The 24,839-nt window shown below is 37.3% G+C and overlaps 1 protein-coding gene across 7 annotated transcripts in view; it reads left to right on the forward strand.

Annotated features, from left to right (window-relative positions):
* The window catches only part of LOC145994913 (phosphatidylcholine:ceramide cholinephosphotransferase 2-like), a 228,726-nt gene that overhangs the window by 188,409 nt on the left and 15,478 nt on the right, over positions 1-24,839 (forward strand). For all 7 annotated transcript variants that reach the window (XM_083131392.1, XM_083131394.1, XM_083131393.1 and 4 more), the window contains 3 exons: positions 16,324-16,667; positions 21,027-21,237; positions 22,788-23,062. In XM_083131392.1, coding sequence (XP_082987518.1) covers positions 16,325-16,667; positions 21,027-21,237; positions 22,788-23,062 — 829 coding nt within the window. In that variant the 5' untranslated portion in view covers position 16,324. The remainder of the gene's footprint in view (positions 1-16,323; positions 16,668-21,026; positions 21,238-22,787; positions 23,063-24,839) is intronic.

The following is a 24,839-nucleotide window of genomic DNA, read 5'->3' on the forward strand; positions in this document are numbered from 1 at the left end:
CTTGTTTCATTTATGGAACACGTGCTAAATTGGAGCACACTTGAAAGCCTAGATTCCAATAGGCAGCTCATTTTTCATGTCCCTTTCTTTGAGCGAAGTGAAAGGGCAGCGGTGCAGTTCATTCGTTTGTTTGTGTATTTCTCTCAATGTTTGACTTTTCTTAGTTGCACCGGAATACTTAAAGGAGTTTATGCATCTTCCCCTTCGTACAAAAAGGAAAGGGAGGCCCAACTTCCGATTGCTGGATGGTAATATCGCCATTATGCATGCGTCTATTCCACATTACCTATATGAATTCGTTACATGTACACACGCATGTGCTACGAAGGCATAAGTCTTGCAAACTATTTTTGTCCCACATACTTCAAAATGCTTGTTGTACGAAGCGGCTATTGGTCAACTGTAATGGATTGGTGCTGTCATCTCCGAAACATTCAGCTTTGTGTGCAATTCTGAATTCTCTCTCTTTCTCTGTATTTGCATGTATATATCGTTTCACGGAAATAAACAACTTGACTGCCCTCAGCACCTTTTACAAATCTTTTGTGTCACCTAAAATTGAATACTGTTCTCCGATCTGGTCTATGGCATGTCCCTCAAATTCAGATAGACTTAATTCCATCCTAAATTTCTTCCTGGCCATTGTTCGACACCGAATTCCGTCCACAAAACACTTGCAAAAGTCCATCCTCCTGCAAATGTTAAATATCCAAACTCCACAAGAGAGACATAGACAGGCTGACCAAATATTTCTACATAAAATAGTGAATGGCAACCTCAGAAGTGACCGCCTTCTTCAGGAAATTCACTTTCGTGTGCCTGCCCGCTCAACAAGAAGCACTCAACTTTTTGCTTCTCAGAAGCCGAGATTGTGTCTCATCCAGCGCTCTCTGTTCCATAGACTGCCCAGTGAATATAATAATCTAGGAAGCCAAATAGACATTTTTGAAAATCTGAACAGTTTTAGAAGAAAGTTAGCAAAAAATATGTAAGTCTTTTAACCACATGTAATTTTTTTTATGTTATTATTTTTTATGTATTATGTTATTATTTTTTATGTATTATGGTATTATTTTTTTGTCCTTTTTTGTTCTATAAAAACGTTCCAATGTAAAATGGCTAACGCTGTATTTGGAATCTTCTATTAAATAAATAAATAAATAAATAAATTAAAATTAGTTTGCTTTACATGTTCCATGAATTTGCCCTTTTTTCTGTGAAAATACTTCCGTGAATAGGTTAGGCGGTTTCAGTTTTTAAAAATGTTTTGCGTTCACTTCATGTTCAAATAGGCAGTTTAAGGTTAGATCCGAACCTGGGACCTCTTCATTACAAGCCCAGAGCCTTACCACTACGCCATCGAGGAGGCCCTGACTTAGTATTTTTCACTTTTCTTGCTTCATGTGTATAGTTTCTTTTTCAATCAGAAAAACTGTCCTGCTTGAGTAAACTAGGCATGTTCGGTTTAATTGTCTTAGCATTTCATCACCTCCTTATTTACAACTCTTTATCAGCCACAATATACGACAACGATTTCAACCACGTTCTACGAGCTTCGAGCATTAAATGTCGAAACCTTGAAAAGCTGAAATACAACAAACTAAGTGTTCCCGAATTGAAATTGGCAGATGTGCCACATCTCGCGAATTTGGAGGAAATATTTATTTTTGTATGTAATAATGGCGGCCGCAGCCATATATAAAGAAAATATACGTAGGTATTCAACATTTGCCAATTTTGGATTATTAGAAATGGCTCATCTACTGGCAGCTGACCTTGGGAGCTGTGTGTGCTGGAGCGAGTAGAATGCGGAGACATGGAGTTCGGACTTGACTCTTGCATTTTACACTGTTTGAAAAAAACTTTTAAAAAATATATACTCCTAGAATGCTAATTAACTGGATTTTATTTGCTAGTGACCATACTAAGCTTATTACTTTTTGGAATTTGAAAAGATCCCAAGGGAGGGCGGCGTCGATGCCTGTGTGTTTAGCCGTAAAAGACAAGCTGTCACGTGCGAGTCTTTAAATTAACTTTCTTGTTAAGAATGTAGTCATACCGTCAGAATGACTCATCGTTTATCACGTTGGTGGTGGTGATTGTAAAGATGGCGGCAAGGTTCAACGCTCTGCGTCGATTATCTCCTGCTAATGAATGTTGCTTGCCTCGAGTCTACCGGCGCCCGCTTCGCTGGGGAACCGGTATGCAGTTGGACCACCTGAAGTATAGCTGACCTTATGCTTACTTAACGGACAGTCTGGAGTTAATGAACCAAAACTCGAGCAGCTTCCATTAGAGGCTGCAGGAACAGCTTCAGCTCTTGTATCATCCCGATGAGAGGAAACTTGTTTCGGGCATCGTAATCGACTCTTGTGGGCAGGAAATCCTGTGATGTGAAGCTGAGGAAGGCATGCAGCGCGTGACCTCATTCTCCACTCCCAAGGCCAGAAAGAGGCGAAAAGGACTCTCGTTGAAGATTTCCCCCCGCGAAGGTTCTCTTCGGTGCTGTAATTCTTTCTGCGTGGTTATCTAATGCCCGACTGGAATCATGTCCCACCTACGTCGGCTTCTCGCTCCTGGTACACCCAGGGAAAGGCCCTGGGTGTTTTCCCAAAGGATCGCTGGAGCTTGTGCGAAAAGTGGTACAGGTATTGTTTGTTGCTGCAACATCTCCCAAGGAAACGTCAAAGGGTGTGATCTGTTCAGCACTGTCGTATTGGGCATTTGCTCAGTTAGAAGCTTCTATGAGGATATCCCCGATGGCTTGGTAGTAATCAAGGAATCCCGGATTAGATTCCGGTGGAGGCCCATTGCACGGTGGTTCGGATCCCACTATAAATTACGACTAGTCCCTCGATGACAAGGCGACCGTGTTACCACTGCGTCATCGGGAGGCCCTGGAAGTGGAAATGAAATTGTTCTATTGAAAAGACAAAGAGATCGAACATTTGTGGAAAATATGAATTAAGACAGACAAGAGATGGAAACGTGCTAAATTTATTGTATAATTTCCGATAAATTTCGATAGTTTATTATCGTATTTTTAAAATATTGTTGTAAAACGAGAGTAATTATAGGTTTTTTTAAATTGGTCTGAGCCGATACCACTTTGAACCGATGGCGATACTCTTACCGATTCCCACAGATACCAATTCTTGAAAATTGCAATATTTCAAAGTTGTTCAAAATATTGATCAATATTAGTGTGTAATTATGAAATATATAATATCAATTTACCAATAATTGTTTTATAATATTCAAGAATTACATCAAAATATTAAAATACATATTATATAATTACAAAATCCATCTTTTCACGCAAAATATTTTAAAAGGATGTAATTTTGCATATTTTCTAGGATAATTTGACTCCGCGAAAGTGTCGCGCAGTATTTTTGCATACCAGTTGAAAGGCTAAAATGCCGGAAAAGTATCGGCTTGTATCGGTAAATAAATTCCAACCGATACTTTCCGATACCGATACCACTGGTTCAGCCTTTTTTTTTTTAAGACAGATTTTTGTTCTGTATAGCAATAACTTTCTGGATTGAAAAGAGGAAGCTAATTATGAATACAAACGACCAAAACTATAATGCTGTCGGGTCCGTAATAATCGAGTGAATGAGTATACGAGTGTCTGAAAAGGCGTTTGAAACTTTGAAAGAATGAAACAAAATCTGTAGACAGTACACACTAAGCATAGGATCCATTGGGTTACAGTTTTATACTTCTTGCTAATAGTTTGCCTTACACATTTAAATTTGATGTCAATTTGCATGTTTTTGAGGTCCTAGTATCCAAAATAATATCAGAAATAGGACAAGATATTCAAAATGTACTCGTCAGAAAATCGGCAATTTATCTAATATGAAAGGTTGGTCCTTCCAGGTAAGAAGTTGCTAACGTGCATACATGTAGGGTACACAAATGAAGTTGTAGTCATCACTAGATTCTAAGTGCAATGTTTCTTTACTGTTCACGGATATGTAACAATAACTTGTGCAATCCGGTCAGTGTATATTAGAACTATTCAGTGGAAACTGGTAGATAGTCTACTGGTCATATAACAAAACCATTCTGTGTTTGACGGCAGAAGCTTCATATTCTGCAAGGTTTATGTTCAGGCATCTCTCCATCTAAGTAGAACGTTGATTAAATGTGAGTGGAGGTACTGTATAACGTTAATGTTGCACGGAAGTTCAGTTCGCTTTGAGATAGAACTGCGCCGACCACAAGCTGTTTTTTTTTACCACTTTCCTGACTGCGAGGAATGCTTAGAAAGCTCTATTTTGCCTCTCGCCAAAGCTGCATATCAGACGTGAATGTGAAAGCCCATATTGTACGTAACTCTTTCGGCAGCGCCTTTGTGAAGACCATGGCCTTATACCACTAGGCCGTGGTAGTTCCCCATGTGCAGGGAGGAACCAGCCAACACAAGCACGTGTTTTGAGCGAGGTAAGATAAAATTTGTGCTGCAGCGAGGTTCCAATTTTTCCAAAGTATGAGAAACTTTTCGCCACAGCTATTCTGCAGGGTTGATGATTGCGATATGCGGAAAGTCTTAATACAACTGATCCCGACACGAACTACCAAAGTTTGCAGTTGATCCTCTGTTGTAAGTTCCCATACTTATGAACAGAACGGATCGATGGAAATAGTGGTTTCGTCTTACATTTAATTCAATTAAGAATATTGTTAATATATTATTTTGGCGTATTTTTAAATTGTTAAATCGATTTCTTAGGATAAAATCAAAAATTAGATGTAAAAAGAAAGGCCTGCTGTAAATGGACATTAGGGGGAAGAATAGTTCAGACTTCAGCGTCTGCTGACCCAATGAAGACAAAGGCCGCCGGAGTCTGGGTGCATATGGTAAAAAGTGATAAATTTCAGTGGCAAAGGCAAACAACCCTGCGACACCAAAATGACTACTTTTTCTCAAGACATGATAGTTTCCATGGCTACTCGTATCTATAAATAACCAGTTGCAACAGTTATCCTGTAATGCATATACATGCAGGATAGAAAATGCTGTTTTTCCAGAGCTTGTAGCGTAGAAGGGGAACGCTAACGAGCAAAACGTTTAGAAATATTGCTCATCTTGACAGTCTGTACGCGCTCTGGAAGTTTGTCAGTGTTTTACTGCAACACCCTGTACAGTATCCCCCAAATGCAAGAAATAGGATTCATGCCCAATTCGCAATTCACAGACTGCCTGAATTCCTTCCCGATTCACCGATCATGACTCCCGGCGGAATGTGACACATGCAGTCTTATCGAAACTCTTCCAGATTCACAGATTTCTCCCCTCCCGCACAGATTTTCAATAATGGCTATTTTTCTCTCGTAATAGGTAGAGAGACAGTGTCCTAAACCTTCGTTACTTCAATATTTAAAATTTTGCCACATTATTAACAATAACTTGGGTTTTCCTATCACTAACGTTAAACTTCCTTCTTCAACAGGCCAAATTGCGGCCACTGTGCACTTCGTTAGGAGCGAAAAAGGCAAACGCTTATTGCTGTACCACGGATATAAATTTCATTTGAATAAGATTTATAAGAGCGGTTCAATATATTGGTTGTACGTTGACAGACAAAGATCAATCCTTGCTATGGCAGTGCCACAACCGGGACAAAAGCTAATGTGACGTCAACGAAACCTCACACATGTATTCCAGATGTAGCAGCTAACCTAACCAAACTTACGACAGTTTACAGGTTAGGGCCGAACTTCACATGGACACGAAGAGGAGGAAGGCAAAATATGTCGAGCTTGACAGAAGGATTGGCTTAGCGTTGGCTCGGTACAAGACAGATAATGACATCGGGAAACTTCTCAAGAATCTCGGTTATATGATGAAACTGCAGTAAAAGTTGGCTTGTAGGACCAGACGACGTGCAATTTGCAACGAGAATAGATGACATATCGGTGCGACCTCTTACAATCGAGAAAGTGGGGAAGGGAGGGGTGAAATCTATGAATTGGGAAGAGGTTCTGCACGTGAAGAGAAGACACTCCGCCGGGGGATCATGATCGGTGAATTGTGAATCTTTGAACTGGGAAGTCACCAGAAATAGCAACCAACAAGAGAATCTCCCCTTACCTCCAAATTCCAAGACACTAGTGTATTATACGTCATACCTCACTGCACCGCACTCTTGTATCTTTTGCCGAAACTGTCGTGTGCCTATGTCAGTGTTTACGAAACATTTCGTTACAGATGAAAACCTGACGTAATCACTTTTCTCTCAAGTTGCACAGCGCTTATTCAAGTCATGCGTCCTGATGGGAGGAAGTAAATCGCCCGTGGAGCGACAATTATTTGCAGACGTTTGCATTTATTTATTATGCGTGGAGAAATTCAGCCAAGTCTGACTGCACAGCTGTTGAAAATAACCATCTATTCTGAGTCATCAAACAATTGACAGTTTCTGAGGTCAAGTACGTAATTGGATCGCAGTTATAGCTGCGATTTTCACACTAACGCATTCCATGCACCCCAAGCAATATTGCCAGCTCGTGTCTTTTTTCCATCTGAAGAAATGTAGTTTAATATTACATGACTTTTATCTGGAAAACCAGCCTCCCCCTTTTCTGCATGCCGCTTGGATGGCTGAATACGTGGTGGTGTATTCGCAATCTAACTAACTCTGTAGCATTCTTAAACACGAAGGTTTATGCTCTTACCATCAGGTTTTCCAACAAGAATCGTGTAAATTCTTCTCTTCTATCCCATTCGTACCACATAAAATACAAATTTATGCATATTCTCTCTGTGTGGGTCTGTCTCTCACTTTTAGGAATTTAGTGTGGAGGAATCTTATCACCCTTATGATCTTAGAGAAAAATTACATATTTTCAAGCATTTCCAAGTTCAAAGCAACTTTGGCGGGGAAAGGGTACATTATTTCCTATGTAATTGACGTATCCAACGTAGTTTTCTGGCAAACTTCTTGTTAATAAAACTCCCAGACGCTTTATTAGTTAGTTGCGTTATGTCCACATGTTTGCAGAATCAATTGCCCATTCATTCGACATAGCAGCAGCGATGGGGTGCCAAAACTGTTTACTTTTTATTGGTAGACAAGACATTAAGAGGCTATAGTGCGGGGGCAAAAAGTGGGTGAGCAACTGCCTTCTTAATCACAGTCATGTTGGAATCTAATAAATTATGTGTAGTTGTTTTTTTTTGTTTTTGTATCTACTGTGCGAAACAATGTTTACATGTAAATTAGTCTATAAACCACAGACAGGATAAAAAAAATGGGCGGGGCAGAGAAAATTGGTGCCAGGGAAGTTAGAATCCCTCTATATTTTTTTTCTTTCTCCGACTGAACTTTCATCTAGGCTTTTGCCCCCCTCCCCCCACTAATCCGAGGGTCTGTGCACGCCTATGCATTCAACCACTGAGCTAGATTGTTTTCCCAGATTGACAAGTGGTGAACGAACCCCTCTCTCTCTCTCCCAAAGTGCCTTCCTGTTTATATCAATGAATGTCAATTGCTGAAGGTAATTGTGATTGACTTGTTGTTCTGTACGCCTTGCGAGGGGAGGAGAGGAGGAAGTAAAAACTCTTGCTTCAAACTACCAGCGGGCTAGCCTTGATCTTGACGGCCTTGCGAAACGCAACTAATTCGTCAGAGGGCGAAGTCCAAAACGCACAAGCAACCGGTTTTTTTTCTCAAACGTAATAACTAGAGTCCGGATTTTTATGTATAGTGGAACCACAAGCAAAAAAGCCTGCGCAGACCCGCGACTCCTGTGCACGGTACTCCCGCGAGGAGGGGAGGGGGCTAGTGAACGATGCTTCCTTATGGCCCGAGCTGAACGGAAGAAGGGAAAGCTGCGCGGACACTTTTCGTCCAAAGTTTTTTCCTTGTGGTCGCTCTATAATTACATTTTTTTTCCTTTGTATGTAGCCAAGCAAAAATTGCAAATGTCGGCGATGTTAGGAACCATAAATGTAAATTTTATGTTACATATTTTTACATTGAGCAGTTTTTTTTTGGTTAGTTTTTCATTGGGTTTTTAATTGTGGGACAAACATTGAAATTTTGATTTCTCCAAAAATTAGTTATTATTTTATTGGAGGTTCGTCACCTCATTTTCGCTTCATGTCATTTTATCCAACTGCTGTTCAAGTAGATATTTTTGAGTCTTCCTTGAAACTGTTATGAGCACTGGCGTACGCAGAGGCGAGCTGATGGGGCTACAGCCCCTACCGAAATTTTGAAAAATCCAAATTTTCCATTGAAAGTGGTAAATAACCCGGGAAAGACCAAAGTGGTAACTGAAACCCCCAACCTTTTTTTTTCCCTTTGAACAACTTTAAATGCGAAGGTTAACATGGTAATTATAAAATATTTTAGTGTCTTTGTTTAATATCCTCCTTTACAATTACAGCCACCTCCGGGGGAAAAAAATTCTGCGTACGCCAGTGGTTATGACTAAGGCCTGGGTTTTTATGTAGGCAAAACATGCTAAATATGTACATAAATATGAAAAAAATCGCTGAAATATGGGGGGAAATGTAAATATACTGAAATATGTAAAAATATGTAAGTATTCTAGTAGCATTTAAAGGTTCGTGCAGTCAGTTGAAACATTCCAAAGAACTTAATGATTAGTACAGTCTTGGACACAGCTGGCTTGTAACGACCCTATTGAAGAAGCAGTGAAGCAAGCCATCCATGTCTGGCCACCAAGCGCCTTGTGACTAGACAACCCAAACAACATTGCAATTTTGCGGCTTGTATACCAGTCACGGGTATACATCTCTGTAAATTGAGTAGTGATGCCAAAGAGAAATACGAGATGAAGATTGTCGATCGTAATGTCTCGTGTTCTCGACATGGAATAATACTCGGTCCACGTTACGTTCCATTATTTAATGTTGTTTGGGAATGAACCTGACGGACTAGGTTTATATTTTCAATCCTTGCATTACAGTAAATTCCATATTTTACAATTATATTAATGCTTTGAACGAAAATAATGCCCAGAAAAACATCGAACACACGTTCACACCATTCTTCTCACGCACATGCACGTGAAAACAAACACACAAAGCTAAGTTTTAACTTCCAAGTGAATGTCCAAATAACAGTAAATGGAGAAGCACGATGTGCGAAACATGGGATTTTTCACAGAAAGAATGCGTCTATTTGTGACATACGTGGTTTCTATTAATAGACAATGAAACAATTATGAGAGAAATTAACATGCATTTTCGTCTTCAGGTGCTGAGGAAGGAAACAGACTGACTGGAAAAAAGAAAGCATGGTACTATTGATAGGCTGTTGGTTAGCGTACAGAGTTTTCGTCAGTGAGGTCTAGGTTCGATCCCCACCAAGGACATTTATTTTTATTCTTTTCTATTAGTGAAGAAGTATGTAATATTGTTTTCTAGGCATTTTGACGAAAGGATACGCATCAAATTTGTTCGTTTAATCTGTATTTTCATTCTTCTAATAAGTTCTTTATCGCAATGGGATATTTATTTACTTCATTTCATATCTAACGAAAACACACAGATATAGTTAGAACAAGAAACACACCTCGCGTCGAAGGGTCCCGGGTTCGAATCCCGGTCGGGCTTGGTTGTTTGTGAATGTCCATTCATGAATTTCATCATTTCATCACTCATCCCCATCTTCGCAAATTAGCCTAGAGGCACAAAACGCGAAGTAAAATAAATTAAATCAATCAATCAATCAAACACCTCGCGTCGAAGGTTCCAGACTCGAGTTCTGGCTTTTTTTTGCGAGGGTGATTATTCTTGTGTGTGTGTTTATCATCTTTGTCAAAAAAATATTCCTCATTATTGCCGTGATTAACCTAGGGAGAGACCAAAGCGACTGAAATAACAAAAGTACAGAAAATGCAAGACACATCTGCCTAGGCATGTTATACCTTGGGAATTAGCAATCTGAAAATTAACTTGCGTTTCAGTCAACTACATGCGAAAGAGTTTCGTGTTGTCTCGTTTGGAGTGTTGGTTATCGTGTCGGACTAGCATGCGGGCAACCCGAGTTCAAGCCCAGTGGAAAGCAAGTTTTTTTTTCTTTTTTTTTGTCTAATTTCATCCAACCTTATTTATAAAACTGAAGTTTCTGCAAAACCTTTTGAATTGCATGCCACTTCGTATGTTGGTAATCTGAAAGCATCAAAGATGAAAATTTGATGTTTCGAAGCGACGATGTATTTGTGTATGTGTTGAAAAAACGCAGTTATTTATTAACGAAAAACATGCAGCCACGTAATCATTGAGAACGCTTCCTAGTTGTCAGTGCTAATATGGCAGTAACTACAGTCTGTCAACACACACCAACTTTCACGTTTCCCGTAAAATGATTACCTTTCCACGTTTCAAAATCATGAGTGCTGTCTAAAGCAATACTTTGATACTTGCGTTTGCATGTTCGAATCTAAAGTAAAACGAAACTTTTTTCCCAACAAATGACATTCAAACCATTAATAACTGTTTGAAATGTGATACTGATATCATATATAGAAAGAATAAAAATGGAGAATTTCGCTTAATACAACTTATAAATAGGGAGCGGAAGTTGATGAAATGTCATCTTTTTTCTGACATCTCGGACACGATGCCCATTAAATATACACAATATTAAACTTCATCTAGAACCCAAAAAAGGTAATTTTAAAGTGCATTTTTTTTTAATTTGTTGCCATTTGTCAGGTTTTAGGTCATTTTCACGGATTTTCGGCATTTACCCGTCATTTTTCGCAATATTCGGTATATTGTTTCATCATATTTTGTCACTTCTTTAATTTTGGTAATATTCTTGAATCTTTTCACCAAGGTATATATATCTCGCAGGATTGCAATTTACGAGCAAAAGAAATGCTGAGCTGGTGACAGCCTTTGTTGTGCCGGGAGAAACCACCAGGTGCCCGTCTGGGGCAAACTCAGATTTAAGATCAGATAAGGAGAGGCTTGAAATACCATAGCTAGACCGCGTTTGCACTGAAAATCCTCGTTGCATATTTTAATTGAATGTGCATGTGCTATCATTTGGTGCCCTTTTTTTTTTAAAGAAAGATTGCATTTTGTTTAATTTCATTTTCATTTCAATTTTTAAACTGAAACTAACAAATTTGATGGTCATTTCTTGCATTTTACGTCATTGTTTCCCATTTTTTAGGATATTCTATAGGTCATATACCTATATTTTTTAGGTCATCAACTTCCGCTCCCTACTTATAAATATATTAAATTATGTGGATACCTGATGTGAAACGTACGATGCACGATCAGAGAGCCTGAATGTTGCATTGAAAACTGCAGAGAACAATGACTGACTTATGAACAGTGAAAGGTTTTTCCATGCTCCAATGGGATTTTATTTATAACTATAAATAAACAAGGGAGAAGGACACAGGTGGGTATGATGAACTAAATTGTAATCTAAAAGTTTTAATTGAAGAAACAAAACACGTTCGCGGTTAAAAATAGGGCATTCAATTTCAGGCACATTGCACTAACTGAAAGAGTAATTTCATAATTAATAGTATCCTCGTTCTTCACCTTTTTCTCAGTTGTGACACATGTCAATTTCCTCTATATTCTTTGTATTCTCATTGGGACAAACACCCACATCCATGCCCGAACCGAGTATTGGTAATATCGCACGCTAGCCAACAATTCCCGAGGAAAAGTTTGATACGCGGTTTAGGCACAAATGGTTGGAATCCCACTTTAAACTATAGATCCAGTTTTCTTACTGTGCGTAAAGTGCTTGAAGGTTTCGATGAGTTCCAAGTGCCTTGGTGAGGCGAAGCTATTACATGATTTTTAAGTGGTCAAGTGGCCCCGTGGTAGCGGATAAGTTTCACGTAAAGAAGGCTTTGAGTTCGCTTTCCGTTCTATTGCCCTATTTTTTTTAAATAACTCGAGCAACTAATTATTGCATTTTATTTAATAATTTATTGGAGTAAAAGTTAAATACATTTTTACTTTATTTTTGGGTGGAAATCTTTACAGTTTTAAATTTTATTTGTGAAAATTATTTTTTACGATAGTTTTTTCCACATATCTCATCATTTTACAAACATACTCAAAAAATGTTATGCCTGGCGAAAAGTATACATTTATTTCGAGAAAATGATCCAGAAATACATATAATACTATTCACAAGAAATTATCGTAATCGTTTGGAAAACAAAATTCAACAATTCGCACAGCAAATAAAATAAGAATGTTCGCAATAAATAAATTCAAATATATAGTCGCTCGAGTTAAGAAAAAAAATTGGAGGCAATCAAAGGGGAATCGAACCCAGTATCTCCTGCGTGCCAAACTTACACGCTACCAACCCACCACCTGGTCTTCTGTCAGTCGGACAATCTAATCGTCTTATGAGTAACGCTTGCTAAGTTTCTAATTTTTGAAGCGCTTGTAATTGTTGTTGTGTGTCACGGAGTTATGTTTACTGCAACATTTGAGCACCCAATCCAAACATACGTAAATTTTATACACAGAAAACATGGGTTTTATACACATAATTACGGGGCATGCGCTTTGTCAAGGACTAAAGGAACCTCGCAAAAGTTACTGAAGCTTGTCTTCGGTGCTGACAGTTGGCCCCGGAGTCACGTGGTCTATCTCGTTATCAGTCGACATGACCTTGAGCCTGCAGAACCAGCACACTGAAGTGAACGAAGGTATTTTACGTGATTTGTAAACTGGAAGAAAACATGCCACGCGTTACAACAGACAGAGGTTTGTCTTCAGCTTTGGGACAGACAAACCACACTAGGCATACAGACAGAGTATAATGTAAGATAAAAGGAAATTATTTCTCCGTCTCCTCACACTGACAATTTTATTGCCTTTTTTTGGAGGTATTTGGCCACAGAAACGGGATTATATTATTGAAGTCGTATCTCGTGTGATGGCTTGGTTCAGAATGCTGATCAGGTTTTCTGACAAAAGCAGGACGAGCTACCCAAGAACAGTAATTGTCTATCTTTTATATCTGCTTCCTTCATCATCCGGTATAAGGCAGACAAGCACATACCACAAATATGTAAGAGAACTATTGCTAATTTGGTAACTTGTCTTGCAATTGAATTTCTGTCATGAACAGCTGCAAAGAAACAAAGGCTTTCCTTTTAAAGGATTACACTGAATAATTGTTATTTGATTAGGATACTAAAATGACTTCAGTATTTACATGCAGTACACAAGAGATTCTAAACACACTCTAAAACATACTACTGTTCGTTTCAACGTATTATTTCAACAATCAAGACACAAAATAAAAGGCATGCTCAAGAAAAATTATGTTTCTTTGATTATCAAGTGCATTACGTGGTTAACATCAAGTTTGGATTTGCCGGTTATCCAAATATTATTAATTTTTGAAAATAGTATTTCAGTTAGTGTAATGTGCCTGAAATTGAATGCCCTATTTTTAACCGCGAACGTATTTTGTTTCTTCAATTAAAACTTTTAGATTACAATTTAGTTCATCATACCCACCTGTGACCTTCTCCCTTGTTTATTTATAGTTATAAATAAAATCCCATTGGAGCATGGAAAAACCTTTCACTGTTCATAAGTCAGTCATTGTTCTCTGCAGTTTTCAATGCAACATTCAGGCTCTCTGATCGTGCATCGTACGTTTCACATCAGGTATCCACATAATTTAATATATTTATAAGTAGGGAGCGGAAGTTGATGACCTAAAAAATATAGGTATATGACCTATAGAATATCCTAAAAAATGGGAAACAATGACGTAAAATGCAAGAAATGACCATCAAATTTGTTAGTTTCAGTTTAAAAATTGAAATGAAAATGAAATTAAACAAAATGCAATCTTTCTTTAAAAAAAAAAAGGGCACCAAATGATAGCACATGCACATTCAATTAAAATATGCAACGAGGATTTTCAGTGCAAACGCGGTCTAGCTATGGTATTTCAAGCCTCTCCTTATCTGATCTTAAATCTGAGTTTGCCCCAGACGGGCACCTGGTGGTTTCTCCCGGCACAACAAAGGCTGTCACCAGCTCAGCATTTCTTTTGCTCGTAAATTGCAATCCTGCGAGATATATATACCTTGGTGAAAAGATTCAAGAATATTACCAAAATTAAAGAAGTGACAAAATATGATGAAACAATATACCGAATATTGCGAAAAATGACGGGTAAATGCCGAAAATCCGTGAAAATGACCTAAAACCTGACAAATGGCAACAAATTAAAAAAAAATGCACTTTAAAATTACCTTTTTTGGGTTCTAGATGAAGTTTAATATTGTGTATATTTAATGGGCATCGTGTCCGAGATGTCAGAAAAAAGATGACATTTCATCAACTTCCGCTCCCTATTTATAAGTTGTATTAAGCGAAATTCTCCATTTTTATTCTTTCTATATATGATATCAGTATCACATTTCAAACAGTTATTAATGGTTTGAATGTCATTTGTTGGGAAAAAAGTTTCGTTTTACTTTAGATTCGAACATGCAAACGCAAGTATCAAAGTATTGCTTTAGACAGCACTCATGATTTTGAAACGTGGAAAGGTAATCATTTTACGGGAAACGTGAAAGTTGGTGTGTGTTGACAGACTGTAGTTACTGCCATATTAGCACTGACAACTAGGAAGCCTTCTCAATGATCACGTGGCTGCATGTTTTTCGTTAATAAATAACTGCGTTTTTTCAACACATACACAAATACATCGTCGCTTCGAAACATCAAATTTTCATCTTTGATGCTTTCAGATTACCAACATACGAAGTGGCATGCAATTCAAAAGGTTTTGCAGAAACCTCAGTTTTATAAATAAGGTTGGATGAAATTAGACAAAAAAAAAAAAAACTTGCTTCCACTGGGTTCGAACTCGGGTTGCCCGCATGCTAGTCCGACACGATAACCAACACTCCAAACGAGACAACACGAAACTCTTTCGCAAGTAGTTGACTGAAACGCAAGTTAATTTTCAGATTTCTAATTCCCAAGGTATAACATGCCTAGGCAGATGTGTCTTGCATTTTCTGTACTTTTGTTATTTCAGTCGCTTTGGTCTCTCCCTAGGTTAATCACGACAGTAATGAGGAATATTTTTTTGACAAAGATGATAAACACACACACAGGAATAATCACCCTCGCAAAAAAAGCCAGAATTCGAGTCTGGAACCTTCGACGCGAGGTGTGTTTCTTGTTCTAACTATATCTGTGTGTTTTCGTTAGATATGAAATGAAGTAAATAAATAAGACAAGTGGGTGTAAGGGACTGGAGAATCGCAGCTACGTAACCATTGAGAAGATATCCATCGCCTAGATAGAGAATCTCTTTTTCCCATTGCGATAAAGAACTTATTAGAAGAATGAAAATACAGATTAAACGAACAAATTTGATGCGTATCCTTTCGTCAAAATGCCTAGAAAACAATATTACATACTTCTTCACTAATAGAAAAGAATAAAAATAAATGTCCTTGGTGGGGATCGAACCTAGACCTCACTGATGAAAGCTCTGTACGCTAACCAACAGCCTATCAATAGCACCATGCTTTCTTTTTTCCAGTCAGTCTGTTTCCTTCCTCAGCACCTGAAGACGAAAATGAATGTTAATTTCTCTCATAATTGTTTCATTGTCTATTAATAGAAACCACGTATGTCACAAATAGACGCATTCTTTCTGTGAAAAATCCCATGTTTCGCACATCGTGCTTCTCCATTTACTGTTATTTGGACATTCACTTGGAAGTTAAAACTTAGCTTTGTGTGTTTGTTTTCACGTGCATGTGCGTGAGAAGAATGGTGTGAACGTGTGTTCGATGTTTTTCTGGGCATTATTTTCGTTCAAAGCATTAATATAATTGTAAAATATGGAATTTACTGTAATGCAAGGATTGAAAATATAAACCTAGTCCGTCAGGTTCATTCCCAAACAACATTAAATAATGGAACGTAACGTGGACCGAGTATTATTCCATGTCGAGAACACGAGACATTACGATCGACAATCTTCATCTCGTATTTCTCTTTGGCATCACTACTCAATTTACAGAGATGTATACCCGTGACTGGTATACAAGCCGCAAAATTGCAATGTTGTTTGGGTTGTCTAGTCACAAGGCGCTTGGTGGCCAGACATGGATGGCTTGCTTCACTGCTTCTTCAATAGGGTCGTTACAAGCCAGCTGTGTCCAAGACTGTACAACAAAAGGGGCTTGTAAAATAAAAGGATAAGTGTATTCTTAATCATTTAAAACAAATGTGATATCAATATTGTTGACTTTTCAATGAATTTGAAAGAAATGAATTGTTTACCCTTTCAGGATGGTGTTGGATCCGAAGAGCAACCATGGTGACTATGGAAGTTTCCAAAGCACGGATCATGCAGAGCAGCATGGTGTTGATGTAGCCCAGACGAGTGATGTGTCATCCAGTCAGCAAGTATCAGAGACTGAAAGTAACCCGATGACCCAAGACTTGTATCAACGCCAACCCCTCCTCCCGGCCAAGGGAGAAAATGAATGGGATTTGAACAATGGGCTCACGAATCCAGAGTACTTCCAGAAAGGGAGAGTGGAGAATCGCAACGGCGTGGTCAGGATCGACGTTCCTCCTCCTTCGAGGGAGGGGCCGCGGTTTCCCAAAGAAAGGTGTAAAACAGTCGTCGGTAAGTACATTTGACGCCCATATGCATTGGTTGGTTTAGTGGGAGGGGCACAAGGGGTAGCATTATACACAGTGTGTCCCATAATTTTCCGGACTGGGATGAGAAAACAGGAACCACACATGCAATGACACTCGTGGCTGGATGTTATTAAAAATACATTTGTTGTGCTTCAATACATTGACTGCAATGCTCATACAGCTTGTCAAAACACTTCTGGAAGTCTTTGACCTCAACTCTGTCGAAGCTCTTGAATGTCTGCAACAGCATCGAACTGGGTCCCTTTCAGCTGCAATTTCAGTTTCAGGAAAATATAGTAGTCAGGAGAGAATAAGGGGGTATAACAATCCCCTTGGATGCCAAAAACCGATGGACAACCACAGACCGGTGACTGTGCATTATCATTGTCGCTATTGTGGGCGTACACATCGAATTCGTGCCCACAGACACTTAAAAATCTGAAGGTAGAACTCCCCTGTGACCTTCTGTCTATTGGGAACAAATTCCCTATGAATTATACCCATGGAGTCGGAAAGAGTAATGGGCATCGTCTTGATACCTACGGACGGAACTTCTGTGGGTGAACTTGGTTGGGTGTTGGGGGCCCTTGGCTCTTCCACACCGAACTCTGGCTCTTTGTTAATGGCTCATATTAGAAACACCATGTTTCGTCACCAGTGACGATAGTTTTCAGGAAATTGGAATCCCTGTCAGCAGCCCTAATCAGGCAATGTTGAACCATTTGGTTTTTCTGGTAATTTCCGACATGGTGATCTCGGTTGGTGTCGCTTATGTTACTGGATCCTTCCCCAACATTCAAATGTACCAGGAAGAGAGAGAGAGAGAGAGAGAACATCAGGATAATTGGAGAAGGGGTGTTTTTTCCAAATCATGCAATATATAAATGCACTACATCAGTCCGGAAAATTATGGGAGACACTGTGTATTACAACGATCACAAAATATTCGAGCAATCTTTTTTTTCAGATACTAAAAGAACAAAGAAAAGTCTATCACAAGTACATTAATCGAAACTATATTTACTAGAAACTTAAAAAAAGTCGACATCGGAAATCTGATTCGGGACTTCTTGATTAGGCCTGCAAGGCTATAATGTTAACTGGTTAACTAATAACACAAAGGTAGAGGAGTCGAAGTGAAATGTTTCCGATGTTTGTGACAATTTCTTCCGAGGAAATCAATTCTCAAGTTTTTTTTCTTTCTGTAATCATTATTAATACAAATTACGTACTATTATTACTACTACTACTACTATTTTACAAAAAACTACTAATACTACCACCTTGTAACCAGTGTGTCCTGGGTTAATTACCTGATGAAGGTCTGTGAAATTTTTCTGGTCACAAATAGTACCTAAAACTAGCACAATAATTTCCAATATTACATCTTATATGCTTACATTATATACTGTGCCCCTCCAAGGTAAAATTTTAGATCCCCTTATGCTCATAAGATTGTTTTTGTTAATATGAAACGTTCAGCAGGGTGTGAAATCATTTAATACTGGTGGAGCGGAGAAAGATCTTAATCTACAAACCCCCCTTCCCCCACAAACATACATATAAATTATACGATATACTTATTTATAACATTATTAAAGTAAAAATAAATTACTAAATTAAAAATATATTATTAATTAAACAAAAATAAATTTATTTGTTACTTTTAAATATATCAGATATTATAAAGTAGTAAAATACTTCCTTTACTAACTGGTTAAAGATGTTAATAAATTATGAAATAGTTGAAGTGGTTTTATTATGTGTAAGTTTATATTTAGTTTTTGCTTTATTTTAATATAAATAAATTAGATTTCATAGTTATTATTTTCTTGCATTCTTGTTTTACTTTTATTGTGAGTATTGATATGAAAGCATTGGACACTCACAACCACACTAATTTGTGTAGGTTTTCAACATTATTCTTAGTACAGTATATTTGAAATTAAAAGTAATTGCATATGTTTTGTTTGTTGTAACAAAAACTCTCCCCCCTGAAAATTTTGGGGGGATTTTTGAGGCCAAAATTGTTTGGGGAATACCCCCCCCCCCCCCAGGATTTCGCACCTAAGTACACTCCTCCAAAAAAGTTTGGAATATTGTTGTATTAGGCAATAGGTGATAGGCACGGTGGCATATGTCAGTGAAAAGACAAGAACGTCCACCAGACAGATACCATGATCATGTGTTGTTGGATTCCAATGATTTGTCTATCATAACGTTATTCCAAACTTTTTGTGAGGAGTGTATTATAAACTAATTTTATTTCAATGTATTATTATTAATAACATTCTTTCAAAGACTATTCTACTCGATCCACCAGTTGAGTAAATACTCAGTACTTTTTTTTTTACATTGCATATAGTTCATGTACACATAGTTACTATATTTAGTTGCTAATTTTTACACACAAAAGTTAGGGGAAAATTTTAGTCATAAAGTTTATATTGTGTGGCCTCTTGATTAAAACTCATTTTTTTGTAAATTTGAAAACAGTGGAACCATTTATTCTTTTGGATTCCATGGTAGAATATGAAAGCATAACGTGGTTCCTGTATTATACACTCAATTTTTTCGATCTAGCGGACCAGTTTGACCGCCCTCCTGATTCCGATGCCTCCCCATGTTGACATGTAAAATGAAGCCTTCATCATAGGTGTCGCAAGGTTTTTGTTTAGTAGAGACAAATCATTCATATAAAACAGATTTTAAAATCATTAACAATTATTACTATAAATTAATTAGCGTGAATATGACTCAAACCTGTTTCTTTACTTTCTCTACTACTCTCATATCTGAGTACATCTTTACACCTCAGTGATGAGATTGGTGGCATGGCATCTATCTTAATCAAAAGACCGAATCATTTCCTTAATTGTGGGCCCCACTGTCCCTTGCTTCCCAAGTCTTGGACCACTTATGAAGCTTTCAGACTGAAGTGACACAACACACATCACTTGGAAACAAACAAATCAACATGAACATTTCATATCACAGTGGCATGACAAGCTGCGCAAGCTTGTTTTTTTTATTTTCCCTTAAGAGTCCTCCTATTGATTCCTTTGGTCCTAAGCTCATTCACAACATAAACTTGGATTGATTTACAACATATATATAGGGTGGCGCATATTGTATCTACCAACTTCAAATGACAATGGAAAGTTGGTGAGTGCTTGTAGTAACTTTATATGGTTATGAAATAAAAATATATATACATAGGCATTTAATACAGTGTATAATATGGACAATACAGATATCAGTGCACCTTGAAAATAACGCGCTCCAAATGTCCCCTGGAAAAGGTGCATGGAGATCTTCATTGTTCCATCACAGTGCCCGATGCCTCTTTGGATAATGGCTTCCACCGATGCAATCTGCCTCTGCACGGGCCAATGTTCCATGGTATACTAATTGTCAGACTTCCAACTATGTAGGTATGCCACACTTGCCAACTCAATTAAACATACACATGTTACTACAAAATAGCAAATCATCTGTCCTTGTAGTGGCTTCTTGTTGCACAATATCTGCATACACTCCTTAAATTCAAAGTTTCCTCCACCAACCTTCATGGCAGAGTGGTTATCACATCATGCTAGAATGCCGGAGGTCTCAGGTTCGAATCCCAGCCTGGTCGTTTGTGTTCTTTGTGAGTGTCCCTTCATCATATCAGTATTCATCTTCACGATTAGCCAAAAATGGCAGAAAAGCGATGTAAAGTAAACCATATCAATCAATCAATCAGTCTATTCAATTCCGAATGTATCGCCATGGCCAACTGTCAAGTGAAACTCTTTTTAATTCGAACTTGGCATAATTCGAATTATTTCGCAATTCGAACTGATTTTTATTCCTCTTGAAATCATCTTTAATGATGCATGTTTTTCTTAATTCGAATTTTGTGGAGGCACATTGCACAGTGGTTCGGATCCCACTTTAAACAGTACGTCCTGTCCCGATTATGCATACTGTGCATAAATTTGACTTAAAACAACAATTTAACATTCAATTATTCAAATTTTGGATAATTCGATTTTTCATGTCCCCTTGGAGTTTGAATTTTAATCCCTGTATATAAACCTATTCACACCATTGTGTGCAGTTGTACACATTGTGAAATGATTTCTAAAAATTATTTCTAAATTTCAGAAGAAAATTTAGGTTCTAATAAAGAGTTAATTATATTCCATTAATTAAGCCAATTTATGTTCATTTTAATATAAAGTTCATTTAAATATTTGTGTAGGAAAGAAAGTTTTTGAGTGAAATTGAAATGTAATTATGTTGTGACTACATGCCCATCCTCAGATGTGAATAGTTATTTTAATTGATTTACTTCCAGCATTGTTGTTCTGCTTCATGAATTTCATCCTGACAACAGCATCTTTAGCAATGGTTCACGAGCGCTTGCCAGACCGAGACAAGTATGCTCCTCTGCCAGACACGATTTTGGACAATGTGAAGCCACAAGACTGGGGACTCGATGTGTCTGAAATTCTTATTATGGTCTTGACCATCTTATCCGTGATCATTCTTACTGTTCACAAACATAGGTTTGTATATGATTTCTAAAGTCTTTTTCTAGTAAATTACGTACGTGGAATTTTGAAATTTCGTATTTCCACATTGCACAATTTAAAGATTATATTCTATTAATTTCAAAGACTCTTGTCTTCCTTCACTAAGGGTACGGCGTCTGGAGCAGAGATGGTACCACGTCATTCTGCTCCAGACACCGTACCCTTAGTGAATGAAGACAAAAGTCTTCGAAATTAATAGAATATAACCTTTAAATTGTGCAACGCGGAAATACGAAATTTCAAAATTCCACGTAAGTAATTCTAAACCACATTTACTGCATCCATCATGAATTGATTGTATTGTCTTCAGCACTTTTTATTGTCAGTTGAATTATGTATAGACCATTTTGTGCAACATAGTATTTTTTTTTTTTTTTTTTTTTCTCAGACAAGGTTTATTTTATAATCTGAGAAATTGGTGCTTTCAATAAAATGGTTTTCATTCTTGGGTAAGGTTGTGGTGTTTCTCTACACTAGTTCTCTTACCAGTTACCAGCCTCTGGCACTGTGGTTAGATTAGCCTGATATAATGTCAGTCATCCTTGGTTTGAATCCTAGGCAAGGCTTGGCTCCAATGCATTTGGCATCATAACATGCTATGCTAACCACTCTGCCACAGAGGTTGGCTACCATACTGGGTGATCCATTTCAGATGTCGGAAAAGTAAACCTTTATACACAAGAGGTTAATAATGTACGTATCTCAGAGCAGCTTGTTGTAATATAAGCACAAAGGATGTAAGTTTCAAATGAGTGGACGTTTACTGACTTCAGTTGTGTGGCGACAGTAGCATGCATGTAATACTCGAAAATTTCGCATACCATAAGACATGCTGTGTGCGCTGTTGTGCCGTGATCACCACCTTTGTTCCATGCACATTAGCGCCGCCATGTGGCTGAAGTCTGTAAACTTCCACTCATTCGAAACTTACATCCGTTATGTTTATATTACAACAAGCTGCTTGGAGATGCATACATTAACCTCTTGTGTATAAAGGTTTACTTTTCTGACAGCTCAAACGGATCACCTGGTACTATTCTTTATTATATATTCTTATATTCATTGGAAGTATAGACTTACAATATCTATTTCAACATAATACTAAATGGATATACTATTGTATTAAAATATAAAACCAGATTATTGCCTCACAAAGATGTTCTAGTCAAATGTAAATTTATAAACTAATATTTCATATAAAATTAATCAATGAGATGGGGGAAAATGGTGTAATTTATTTTAAAACAAATAGAAATATAAATCATTGGTTTGTGAATATTGTTAGTAAAATCCTACCTTAGTCGTAATGGTAGTATTTAGGTGAAAATATGTTGGTATGAGAGAGCATACTTAATATTGCATAAAAACTACACGTAAATAAACATGAAAACTTAAAACTTATGTATGTATATATTGTTGTAAATAATGTTGCATGAATAACATTGCCATGTTAATAATTTGAGAACATAATAGTAACATTGCAATTAATAAACACTTTACATGATTTTCTTCTTTCTTTGCAGGTATATAGTGTTCCGTCGAGTGTTCTTTATCTTGGGTGTTCTATATCTTTTGCGTTCCATAACGATGTATGTAACAGTTCTACCATTAGCTAGCTCCACATACTACTGCTCACCAAAGGCAAATCATACTTCGGCATTGCTCGTAGTGAAAAGGGTATTAAAGCTTGTCTCAGGGTTTGGACTATCTATGAATGGCCAACATGTCTATTGTGGAGATTATATTTACAGTGGACACACAGTCATACTGGTCATGGGATACCTCATTGTTAAAGAATGTAAGTATTTCTTTATATTGTTTTAAATTTTACACTACACATTCACGAAGAATTTTTCACCTTACAGCTCAATACAATGAAAACAATTAATGAATGTGATATACATTATTTTAAAATCTTTTAGGTGGGTCAAAAAGTTCATAAATAAAGCTGATATATTGCTAGTGGAAATATACTTTGCTTGTTTTATTTTTATGAAATTTGATGTTTATTTGCATTTCTTATGGAATTGGTATTTGAATGATTGATTGATTTGGTTTGTTTTACTTTGCTTTTCTGCCACTTTTGGCTAATCATGAAGACAAGAATGAATGATGCTATGATGAAACTAATTAAGAGAGACTCAGGAAGAACACCCGGGCTGGGATTCGAACCCAAGAACCTGGGCATTGTAGTGCACTGTGCTAACTAACCACTGTACCACAGAGGCCGGCATATTTGAATGGAATATCAGTAATATTAACCCACTTACTTGCATACTGGTCAGTTCAAAAGGTGTAAGTGTTGCAAATTTGTAATTGTTAATACAGTCGAGACTGCTTGATACGGAACTCAGTTCTGCGTAATTCTGTTTTATACACAAATTACTGTAAGTCCCAGCAAACTATATAATTTAAAAACGTGTTAAATAAATCTTATTTGTACGTATTCAGTGTTGTATGTACTATTTTTCGTAAAATACAGTTGATTTTTACATAAAAATGCTACAACAATTTCACAGAAGTATTAATTTATTGTAGTTACAAAAACACAAGGCGATTTTCAAATATGAAACAGGATAGGTGGACATGCCGGCGGTCCGTCTCGAGATGCAAGAAAGATGAGTGTGGCACGGCAAAGGCAAGGAGAGGCGGTGTGTGGCATGAAATGAGAGGATAAAGATAAAACCGCAGTTGTTCAGAACGTAACTTGTATGTAATCGCGATACAAAATTACATATGTTAAGAGGGTGCTGGTAGCTGATGTTTGCAGTGTTCCATAATAATAGCACAACAGTGGTTCCTTCTGTGAATGTTTCCAGTTTGCTACTGGTCGGCAATGGAGAACAGAAAAAGGAAAAGTTACACGCTTGACCAGAAAGTAAAATTTATACGGGAAGTGGGTGCTAATCCAAATTAAACTTAGGAATTAAGTTGTTTGATTCGTTTATTTAACATTTTGACAGAAATAACCTGTATTACATATACTTCTTCCTCAAAATAGATGCAACTTAAGTATTTTAATAATGATATGATATCTAAATCCGATTTGTAAGTAATTCTCAGTTATATGTATTATTTTCTATTCACCTTGACATACGTATAACTCAGGTTCAACTGTATTATGAACATTGTATCAAGTATTTATGGATATACCTCTTTAAACATGGGTATGTCAATATCACAACAGTTAAACTTTATCAAGTATTTATGGATATACCTCTTTAAACATGGGTATGTCAATATCACAACAGTTAAACTTTATCAAGTATTTATGGATATACCTCTTTAAACATGGGTATGTCAATATCACAACAGTTAAACTTTTATTACCTTGACAACAAAAGGTATGAGGTTCAGTTCCTAGTCGGGGTGCCATTTAGTGGTGTGGTAAATCTTTTTTAACTAGATTCACGCTTGAATAGCCTAGGAGTGCATCAAGTGGACATGAGCAATCTTAGAACTTCTTTCTGTGAACTTTCATAGTTTCTAGGTATCATACAGTCTTTAATCCAATGCTTCAATGGGTAATTCATATTGCAAATATGTGATTTTGATGCTGGGAAAGAGAAGTAATA

This window comes from Lepisma saccharinum, chromosome 11 (assembly GCF_977018435.1).
Source record: "Lepisma saccharinum chromosome 11, izLepSacc3.1, whole genome shotgun sequence".
Taxonomy (NCBI): Eukaryota; Metazoa; Arthropoda; class Insecta; order Zygentoma; family Lepismatidae; genus Lepisma; species Lepisma saccharinum.